Source organism: Mandrillus leucophaeus, unplaced genomic scaffold (assembly GCF_000951045.1).
Source record: "Mandrillus leucophaeus isolate KB7577 unplaced genomic scaffold, Mleu.le_1.0 Scaffold1095, whole genome shotgun sequence".
Classification (NCBI taxonomy): domain Eukaryota; kingdom Metazoa; phylum Chordata; class Mammalia; order Primates; family Cercopithecidae; genus Mandrillus; species Mandrillus leucophaeus.
Window position 1 is genome coordinate 195,452 of NW_012099154.1, and position 11,463 is coordinate 206,914.

General features: G+C 40.9%; 1 protein-coding gene across 1 annotated transcript in view; it reads right to left on the reverse strand.

The window, feature by feature from the left end:
- PRKRIR (protein-kinase, interferon-inducible double stranded RNA dependent inhibitor, repressor of (P58 repressor)) overlaps positions 1 to 11,422 on the reverse strand; it is a gene marked incomplete at its 3' end in the record, with an annotated part of 28,052 nt that extends 16,630 nt beyond the window's left edge. Inside the window, exon 1 of the mRNA XM_011989485.1 lies at positions 11,418 to 11,422. Within this exon, the coding sequence (XP_011844875.1) occupies positions 11,418 to 11,422 (5 nt within the window). The remainder of the gene's footprint in view (positions 1 to 11,417) is intronic.
- Between the last annotated feature and the right edge of the window lie 41 nt (positions 11,423 to 11,463).

Consider the following 11,463-nt stretch of genomic DNA (forward strand, 5'->3'; position numbering starts at 1 on the left):
AGGTAATACCAAATATCGGGGAGAAGGTGAAATAACTGCCCATCAACAGTAGAATGGATAAATTGTGGTATAGTCATTCAATGGAATACTACTTGGCTATGAAATGAACAAACTATCTACAATCTCACAAATGTAATGTTAAGCAGAAGCAGCCAGGAGTACATACTACAGGATTCCTTTGATATGAAATTCAAGAATAGGCAAAACTCATTTATAGTGATTGTTCAGAAAAAGAGTTAACACAGCAGACCTGAGGCTGCTGTCCTTAGAAAGGCCTGTTTGTTAAGGACCTTGGGCTGGTATCGGGAACTCGGTTGGTAAACGGAAATAAAACTTTTCCTAACCGATAATGCAGCTCAATGTGCCTAGACTGTTTGTGCAAACAACATGATTTATGCTGAACACCTGTCATCCCTTCTAGGAATCTGGAATTTTATTATATGCCAGGCAGAGGCTGCCTATGTGATCAGGCCCCAGTGAAAACCTTGGACACTAGGTCTCTAACGGTCTTCTCTCCACAGAAACACGGCACATGTGTTGCTACATTTCCACCACTGGGGAAAAATGGACTCTGGGTGACCCCTCATGGGAAGGAGAGAGCATAGGAAAGCCTATACATGAATTCCTTCAGACTGTGCCTGTGTCTTTTTCCCTTATGATCCAGATGTGTATCCTTACTACAATGCTGCAATAAATCTTCACTGTGGGTACAACCATATACTGAGTCCTGTAAGACCTTCTAGTGAATCTTTGAATATGGGGTGGTCTGGCCCTGCCTCAACACAGTGATGGAATAGTAGACACATTTGGGGAGGGTAACAACTGGTAGTGGGCACAAAAGAGGCTACTGAGGTGCTGTTTATGTTCTATATCTCAAACAACAATAAAGCTTCCATTCATTCTCCCTCTTTCCCCCAAAACCTAACTAATTCAAGGTATGTGAAGTCACAGTGGCTACCACTGGGGAGAATGGGATAATGGCTGGGAGGACCTTGGAGCAGAGAAGTTTGGGATGCTAGTAATACTGTATTTTTTTTAAATCCTGGTGAAATTTTCATGGCTATGTTACTCTAAAAATCCAACATGATGTACAGTTACCATCTGTGATCTTCTGTGCATATGTTTTTCGGGTTTTTTTTTTTCTTTTGAGAGAGAGAGAGAGAGAGAGAGAGAGAGAAAGAGAGAGAGAAGCTCACTCCGTTGCCCAGGCTGGAATACAATGGTGCAATCTCGGCTCACTACAGCCTCCACCTCCTGGGTTCAAGCGATTCTCCCACCTCAGTCTCCCAAGTAGCTGGGACTACAGGCATGCACCACCACGCCCAGCTAATTTTTTGTATTATTTGTAGAGATGGGGTTTCACCGTGTTGCCCAGGCTAGGCTCAAACTCCTGGGTGAAGTGATCGTCCTGCCTCGGCCTCCCAAAGTGCTAGAATTACAGGCATGAGTCACCGCACGTAGCTCTTCTGTGTATACGTTTTTACACGAATAATATTATAAAAATTATATATGACCGGGAGGCTGAGGCAGAAGAATCGCTTGAACCCGAGAAGCGGAGGCTGCAGTAAGCCAAGATCGCGCCACTGCACTCCAGCCTGGCAACAGACCGAGAGTCCGTCTAAAAAAAAAAAAAAAAAATATATATATATATATATAACCACAATAAGTCTTTTCACATATGTGTATTATGAACATGTATATGTATTTATATACATATATACCCACTTATATAATTGTCTCAAATTTTTACCAATGCCTCCCCTTTCCCAGCTCTCCCTGTCACTGTTCTGTTCCCTATACTCCAGATTCTGTAGACTTTCCCTTAGCACAGTGGAATGACTCCCCAAATCCATTTGCTTCTCTCCATTAATAACACCGTGGTTCAAGCTACCACAATTTTTTACCTGGTCTACTAGTATCTCTTCCAAACTGGTCATCCATCTGCCCTTCTCTAACCCCTTCTCCATGATGCAGAGTATTTTTTAAAGCCAATTTGAGAATGTCTCTTTCGTGCTTAAGCTTTTAGTGGCTTCTCAATACTCTCAGGATAAACAGTTGTGTTCACTTCTATCCTGGGGCTTTCCCAGTGCTGTTTACTCAGCCTACTACATTCTTCTTGCTGCTTTTTATACACTTCCTATGCACAGTTAACTATGACTCAGCCTTCAGATCTTAGCTCAAATGTCATTTCTTGAGGGAAACTTTTCCTGACTCCCAAGTGTACACGTATGTGGGTATATGTGTATGAAAACGTATGCACCCAGAAAATTCTAGGTATTTAAGACTTTCCACCTCTCCATATATAATATCTGAATTCCCTACATTTATCTTACTATATTATTCCCACAGTGTAAACATGCCCTAATGTCTCCCATCTTTAAAACTCTCTTAACCCTGACCCTCTTTATAGCAAAACTTGTTAAAGCATCCATTTGGACTGCATCCAATTATCTTGCTGTACTGTCTCCTAAATCAATGCCAAGGAGGCTCGTGCTCTATCCCTTTTCCACTGAAACTGCTCAAGACAATTACTAATGACCCCATTCTGCCAAATCTAATGGTCACTTTTCTGTACAGATTTTATTTCACTTTTAAGTTTTCTTTTTTTTTTAGGTGGTCTTGCTCTTGTTGCTCAGGCTGGAGTGCAGTGGCATAATCTCGGCTCACTGCAACCTCTCCCTCCTGGGTTAAAGCTATTCTCTTGCGTCAGCCTCCTGAGAAGCTGGGATTACAGGCACCCGCCACCATGCCCCGCTAATTTTTGTACTTTTAGTAGAGTCAGGGTTTCACCATGTTGGCCAGGCTGGTCTTGAACCCCTGACCTCAGGTGATCCACCCGCTTCAGCCTCCCAAAGTGTTGGGATTATAGGCATGAGCCACCATGCCCGGCCTATCTTTTATTTCATTTTTAAAGTAATGAGAGAAGGTGTCATTATGTTGCCCAGGTGGGTCTCAAACTCCCAGGCTCAAGCCATCTTCCCACCTCAACCTCCCAAAGCGCTGGGATTACAGGTGTGAGCCACTGCACGCAGCCACTTTCTGTACACACCTTAAACACGTTCAGCACTAGTCAACCATCACTGACCACTTCTTTGTTTTGTTTTTAATGTTTTTCCCTCAATGGTTTCCTACTAATGCAGCACTTCTAAAAGTGTATTCCAAGGAATCCTGGTCAAAGAATTGTTCCTTTAAAAAAAAAAAAAAAAAAAAAGAGGGCCTCAATCTGTCACCCAGGCTGTAGCACACCGGTGCAATCATAGCTCATTGTAAGTTCAAACTCCTAGGTTTAAGTCATCCTCTTGCCTCGGCCTCTCAAAGTGCTGGGATTACAGGCATGAGTGACCATGCCCAGTCAGAACTGTTCCATTAAAAAAAAAAGGACTGGGCATGGTGGCTCATAGTACCAGCACTTTGAGAGGTCAAGGCAAGCAGATCACTTGAGCCTAGGAGTTCAAGACCAGCCTGGACAATATAGGGAGACCTTGTTTCTACAAAAAATTTAAAAATTAGTCAAGTGTGGTGGCATGGACCTATGGTCCCCAGCTACTTGGGAGGCCCAGACGGGAGGACTGTTTGAGCCTGGGAGATGGAGACTGCAGTGAGCAATGATTGTGCCCCTGCACTCCAGCCTGGGCGACAGAGTAAGAACCTGTCTCCAAAAAAAAAAAAAAACAAAACAAACAAACAAACAAAAAACAAGGTTCCATGGTCAAATAAGTTTGGATAATACATATTTTATCCCGTCCTACTCTTAAGGTTTTAGACATTCCTATAGGGCCTTTAAAAAAGTTAGCTAACCTCTCTGTACCTACTTTGGTCATCTGTAAAGCAAGGACTACCTCAAAATTTACTGCAAGGGTAACATGAAATAATGTATATACAACAGAGAAATATATAACACAGCAGTGTCTGTCACAAAGAATACAGTATATAAATACTGTTCCAGCCTGGGCAACATGGCGAAATCCTGTTTCTATAAAAAATACAAAAATTAGCCAAGCATGGTGGTATGTACCTGCAGTCCCAGCTACTTGGGAGCATAAGGCAGGAGAATTGCTTGAGCGCAGGAGGCAGAGGTTGCAATGAGTGGAGATCGTGTCATTGCACTTTAGCCTGGGTGACAGTGAGACACTATCTCAAAAAAAAAAAAAAAAAAAGGAAAAAGAAAGAAGTACTATTATTACAACTCACAGCATTGCTTGAAAGATTAAATGAGTTGATATGAAAGTACTTCAGGCTGGGCATGGTGTCTCACACCTGTTATCCTACCACTTTGGAAGGCTGAACAAGGGGGGACTGCTTCAGCTCAGGAGTCCAAGACCAGCCTGGGCAACGTGGTGAGACCCTGTCTCTACAAAAAATTTAAAAACAAAATTAGCCAGGGGTTGTGACGGGCACCTATAGTCCCAGGTACTTGGGTGGCTGAGGCTGGAAGATCACTTGAGCCCAGGAGGTTAGGGCTGCAGTGAGCCATGAGCCATGCTCCTGCCACTGCACTCCAGCCTGAGTGACAGAGCAAGACTCCTCAAAAAAAAAAAAGTTTGAAATTTGCTGCTCACATGTTAGAGCAGCAATTCTCAAACTTCATAGTCCCCAGATTCCTCTGCACTATTACATTATTGAGGACTCCAAAGACCTTTTGTTTATGTGGATTTTACCTAACAACATTTATCAGAGAAATTTTTAAAATATTCATTAATTCATTAAAATACCAACCTTATAATATGTTAACATAAATAATGTTTTAATAAAAAATTATGTTTTCCAAAACAAAAACATCTAGTGAGAAAAATTACACTGCTTCATTTTTGCAAATCTCTTCCGTCCAGCTTAACAGAACACAGCTAGATTTTCACATCTGCTTCTGTATTTAATCTATTGCTATATGTTGTTTTGGTTGAAATATATGAAGAAAATCTAGCCTCATAATGATATGCAGTTAAAAAGGTTATTACAATACTCCTCTTTTTTCCATATAATTGTGAATTCTCCACAAGTGGTAGTTTCTTCAAGATTAGTTGAAATGTGAAATCTGAGACCAGACCAATGAGTTTTTTCATGCCCTAGTACATAAAAAATCCCATAGTCTATCTTGCACTTCAAATAGATCTTTTATCCACGTATGTCTCTGTAAAACCATAAATTGGTCATTTGGAAAATATTAATTCAGTGAGTTATACATACCACATAAATGTTAACGCAATTAATTATACAATATGTAGAAAAAACCCACATCAGTATCATCAGTGATCTCACCAGAAAAGTCTTCAAGTATTAGAGAGCTGCCAAGCTCACAGTGGCAATAAATTTTCCAAAATTCTAATTTTCAACTTGAATGCTCAAATTATCAGTTGTTCTCCTTGAGGTGGCAGGCTTGTTTATTTCTGAGAAAATGTCTATCAAACACCCAGATCTGAATAATCATATTTAGAAAATTCTAGAAGACACAATACACAATTTATCAAAATAATGATGCCATTATGTTATGTAGCACTCCAAATATTCCACTGTCCATTCCTGAGAGACCGAATATGAAAAATGGAAATAATATCAGTGTTATTATGAAAATAGTTTTGACATTGTGGACTCCCTGAAAGGGTCTTGGAGGCTGCTATGGTCTGAATGTCTGCGTCCCCTCAAAATTCATATTGAAACAATCCCCAGTGCAGTGGTGTTGGGAGGTGGCGCATCTGGGAGGTGACTTAGGTCATGAAGGGGAAGCCTTATTTGCCCCTTCCGCCATGTGAGAACACAACAAGAAGGTACCATCTAAGAAGCCGAGAGCGAGCCCTCACCAGATGCCAAATCTGCTGGTGACTTCATCTTGGACTTCCCAGCTTCCAGAACTATAAGAAACAAATTTCTGTTGTTTAAAAATCACCCAGTCTAAGGTATTTTGCTATAGCAGCCCAAATAGGCACCCTCCTGAGTCCCCAGAAAACCACTGATTTTACATTTCACAAAGTAGAGTATATCAACTCTCAATCAGCCTTGATTAAACTGCCAGAAGAACCTTGGAAGCCCTCACCCATCTTGGGTGAGTTAGTACTAGCTGCCTGAAGAGGAAGAAGAGAGCTTCAACACCCTACTCACTCTAATCAAAGCAATTCATTAGCTCTACCTGCACCTTCTCCTGGTTTAGGAAAAGCTCCACTGTGAGCTGCCTCAAAGTGGCAAGCCTTGGCATTAGGCAAGTCACCCTGCTGGAGCAATCAAGATTTAGGCAGTTGTTTTTTGTTTGTTTGTTTGTTTTTACTTAAACCCTGTCACTGACCTAAGCTGGGTTGATTATATTATTTCACTTTTTAAAAAAAGAAGCATATTAATGCCACTTTTTCTAAAACAGTAAGAACTATTATGGTATGTAAATTCCATACCATACACTTTATTAATTACACTCTTGAAGTTTAAATTATTTCTAAATAGCTTTTTCTAAAAGCATGCATGGGATTTATAACTGATGACTGAGAAATGTACTGTTTTAATAGCATTAAATATATTCATCTTTATTGTTAGTTAACAATGCTAATATTTGATGACTAGATTGGCAGTGTCACCTTTTATCAACCTTCCCTACAACCTGTTTACGGAAGAAAAGGTGTGGGTGGGGTTTAGAACTAACAACCCTAAAAACACTGTTATTAATTCAATAACACCTCTGGAAACTACTTCTTTGTTATAAATAACTCTGGGCACAGTGAAAAGGAAACTATCAAATACAGTAGAACTTGAAATCATGTAGTACAAGGAGGTCTCATTTGGATAAAAAGACCTTGAACATATTATGTTAAGCCAGACATAAAAGGAGAAATATTGTATGATTCCACCTATAGGAGGAACCTAGAACAGTCAAATTTATAAAGACTGAAAGTGGATTTGAGGTTACCAAAGGCTGCAAGGGCAGGGGAATGGGAGGTTATTGCCTGATGGTTACAGTTTTTGTTTGGGATAATGAAAAAGTTTTGGAAATAGTGGAGAAGACTGAACAACACTGTGAATGTAATGCCACTGAATTGCACATTTAAAGATTAAAATAGCAAATTTTGTTGCATGTATTTTACCAAAATTTTAAAAATTAATGTACATACCCCAAGTCGTACACTTTACATGGGTGAACTATATGTGAATTGTATCTCAATAAACATCTTTTTAAAAAGAAATTCATGATTTGGTCTTGAAGCATTCAAAGGAGTCTAACACTGAAAAGGGCACAGACTTAGCGTGATCCTGGGGACAAAACCAGGACCTCCAAGGCCTCAATTACAGGAGGCAGATGTCCACTCAATACAGGGAAGAAACAACAGCCAAAGTTGTCCAGGATCATCAGGTGTCTTCTCACAAAGGGGAGGACTGTCATTAGAGGTGTTTTAGCCAGGGCAGAGATGCCCATCTGTCAGGAACGCACAGGGCCTATAAAGGTCCATAAACACCTTTGTCTTCGAATGCTAAATTGTGTCTATGTTTGTTTTTGTTTTTTCAGGTAAGAGTCCTTATGTTAGATTCTCAAAAGGATAATAACCCTAAAAATGACTAAAAGTCACTATTATTGAGAAAATTCCAGTATTTCAAGTGAGATTTCACTAGATCTAAAAAGTTCTTTCAAATCTGAAACTGTAACCCCCTATAGACCATATTCCCCTTAAGGAGTGTAGTAAAAACAGGATTCACAACATATTAACACAAATTACCTGTGGTCCCGAACTGACTAGGGGTGCCCTCATTATGGAAGTGAAATAAATCTGTAAGAATGTCTTTGGACTAAAATTTGGGAAAAAGGAAGATAATGCATAATGGGGCAAGGCCAAGTCAGACTAAGATGCTCCTCTCCTCTGTTCCCATGGAACCCAACGGCCACTCCTCACTCTACTGAGCGAGTTCTTTCCCATGTCTCAGAACTTAAAACACTGGGAATGCCCCACAACTCAATCCTCAGATCCACTCTTTGCTCACTCCTTAGATAACCTTAACCCGTACCATGGCTTTAAATACCCTCTATCAACTGAGAACACCCATATTTACAATTTCCAGTCTGAAAGTCTCTGAATTTCAGACTTGTATATCCTACTCTCTCTTCAAGACACCTATTTTCTTTGAGGTGAAATTCTCATAACATAAAATTAACCATTTTAAAGTAAAAAACTGAATGGCAATTAATACATTCATCATGTTCTGCAACCATCACCACCACCTAATTCTAAAACATTTTCATCACCTCAAAAGGAAACCCTGTATGTCTAGTATCCAGAATATATAAAATACTCTTACAATTCAGCAACAAAAAGACAACTCAAATTTAAAATAGGCAAAGGACTTCTTTCTTTACATAAAAGATACGAATGGCTAAAAAGCACATGAAAAGATGCCGAACATCGCTCGTTATTAGAGAAGTTCAAATCAAAACCATACCCTTTCTCCCAGCCCCAGGCAACCACTGATACGCTTTGTCTCTCTGGATTTACTTATTCTGGATATTTCATATAATAGAATGATACAACATATAAGCTTTTGTATCTGGCTTCTTTCACTTAGCATAATGTTTCTGAGGTTCACCCATACCGTAGCATGTACTGGCACTTCATTCCTTTTCATGGCTAATATTTCATTGTATTGATATACATTTTGTTTATCCATTCATGCACTGATAAACATGGCTTGTTTCTACCTTTTGACTATTGCGAATAGTGCTGCTATGAATGTGTGTACATTTGGTTTTTTTGAATACCAGTTTGCAATTCTTTTGGATATACGCCTAGGAATGGAATTGCTGGGACACACGGTAATTCTACGTCTAACTGCCACTTGTGGTTTTGATTTGAACTTCTCTAATAATGAGTGATGTTCAGCATCTTTTCATGTGCTTTTTGGCCATTTGTATCTTTTGTTTAAAGAAAGAAATCCTTTGCTTATTTTAAAATTGGGTTGTCTTTCTGTTGCTGAATTGAAAGAGTTCATTATATATTCTGGATACTAGACCCCAAATGTATAATTTGCAAGTACCTTCTTCCATTCTTTTCACTTTCTTGGTAACGTCCTTTGATACACAAAAGTTTAAATTTGATGAAGTCCAATTAGTCTATTTTTCTTTTTACTGCATGTATTTTGGTGTCATATCTAAGAATGTGGCGCCAACCAGGCATGGTGGCTCATGCCTGTAATCCCAGCACCTTGGGAGGCCAAGGTGGGCGGATCACCTGAGGTCAGGAGTTGGAGACCAGCCTGGCCAACATGGCGAAACCCCGTCTCTACTAAAAAAAATTTAAAAATTAGCCAGGCATGGTGATGGGCGCCTGTAATTCCAGCTACTTGGGAGGCTGAGTGAGTAGAATTGCTTGAACCCCGCTGGCGGAGGTTGCAGTGAGCTGAGACCGTGCCACTGCACTCCAGCCTGGGCAACAGAGTAAGACTCTGTCTCAAAAAAACAAAAAACAAACAAGAATGTACTGCCAAATCTAAAGTCATGAAGATTTAGCTGTATTTTTTTCTAAAAGTTTAATGATATAGCTCTTATATTCAGGCCTTTGATCTAAATAAAAGTATAGGCCACTTGGAGTTCATTTCTGTATATGGTATGAAGAAAGACATCTATTCTTTTTTTCTTGAGACGGATCTTGCTCTGTCACCCAGACTGGAGCGCAGTGGCACGATCTCGGCTCACTGCAACCTCTGCCTTCCGGGTTCAAGCAATTCTCATGTCTTAGCCTCCTGAGTAGCTAGCTGGACAGGCATGTATCACCATGCTTAGCAAATTTTTGTATTTTTTAATAGAGACAGGATTTCGCTATGTTGGCCATGCTGGTCTCGAACTCCTGACCTCAAGTGATCCGCCTGCTTCGGCCTCCCAAAGTGCTAGGATTACAGGTGTGAGCCACCGTGCCCGGCCTAGACATCTATTCTTGAATGTCTATCAGGCCTCTCAAACCCAAACTTTTAGTATTCCCCTACCAAACCTGCTCTTCCCAGTGTTCCCTATCTCAGCAAATGCTCGCGTTAAAAATCTTGAAGTCGGCTGGGTGTAGTGGCTCAGAGCCTGTTCTAGCACTTTGGGAGACTGAGACAGGAGCATTGCTTGAAGCCAGGAGTTCAAGACCAACCTGATCAACATAGGTTTTTAAAATCTTGAAGTCGCCTTGAGTTCTCTTTTTCTTTTACAATCTACCTCCAAACCATTAGCAAATCCTGTGGGCTTCACCTTCAAACCATATCTCAAATTTACCACCTCCTCCTCTACTAATCTGGATTATTCCAACAGCCTTTTAACTGGTATTCTGGCTTTCACCTTTCACCCCACAATCTAACGAGCAGCCACTGATCCTGTTAAAATTTAAGTCTCTGCTCTAAACCCTTCAATGACTTCCTATTTCACTCAGAATAAAAACCATAGTGCCTTCCAAGACCTACAAGGTCCTACCTAAAGAATTTGCCCCTATCATACACACACCTTTCTGGTCTCATCTCACTTCTCTCTCAGTCCCTCTCCCTGGACTCCTGGCTGCCCTGTCTTTGCCTTCTTTGGAATGCTGCTGCCCAAGGTATCTCCATAGCTGGCCCCTTCACCTGGTCTTTGCTCAAATTCACCTTCATAGTGAGGCCTTCTCTAATCACTGTATTAAAAATAGCAATTGTGCATCCCTTGATACTACTTATTCCCCTACCCTCTAACCTTTATTTTTCTCCACAGTATTTATCATCATCCGACACACTATGATTTCACTTGTTTATTCCCCCCCCATTAGAATGTAATCTTCATGAGAGCAAGGACTTCGATTTGTTCATCTGTAACCCCCACCGCTCACAACAAGCAGACCTTCAATAATTAATTGAACTAATTAATAAATAATACACATTATAATCGCCCGTTGCTGTACCTGTTCCCTTAATGGACTGAGAGCTTTCTGCAAGCAGTGACACCCTTATTCACCTGTGAACTCCCAGCACCTAACATTTGCGCTCGGCACATAGGCATTGATTTTAAATGAATGAACCAACAAGACAGGCCTATGAACCATGTCAGCCTTTCAAACACAGTCCCTATGCTACCATTCCCTAAATATAAGTCAGTGTGTGGGGGTTATCCGAAAGAAGAGGTTCCAATACCAATTCCCACGCCCTCACGCGTACACCCTCTGTTATCCCTACAATAACCAAGTGAGAAAATGAGTAACGGTGACAGCCATAAAATGAACCCTGAACCGTGCAATGACAAGTCCGAAGGAGAGAGCAGTTGTGACAAGATAAAAGAAGGTAGCGGGACTCAAAACAGAAACACTGTCCCGGGGGTGGTGGCAAGGAGACGGAAGGGCCCCAATGGCCACAACCACAGAGTCCTGCTCTCTTTTGACAGCTAAGGAAACTAACGCCCAAAGAGGAAAGCGACTCGCCCGAGGTCACACAGCAAGTGAGCCACGGCGAGAACCCACAGCATCCCGCGTCCGAGCGCCGCCCCAGCTCCCTCGTGTTTGGGGT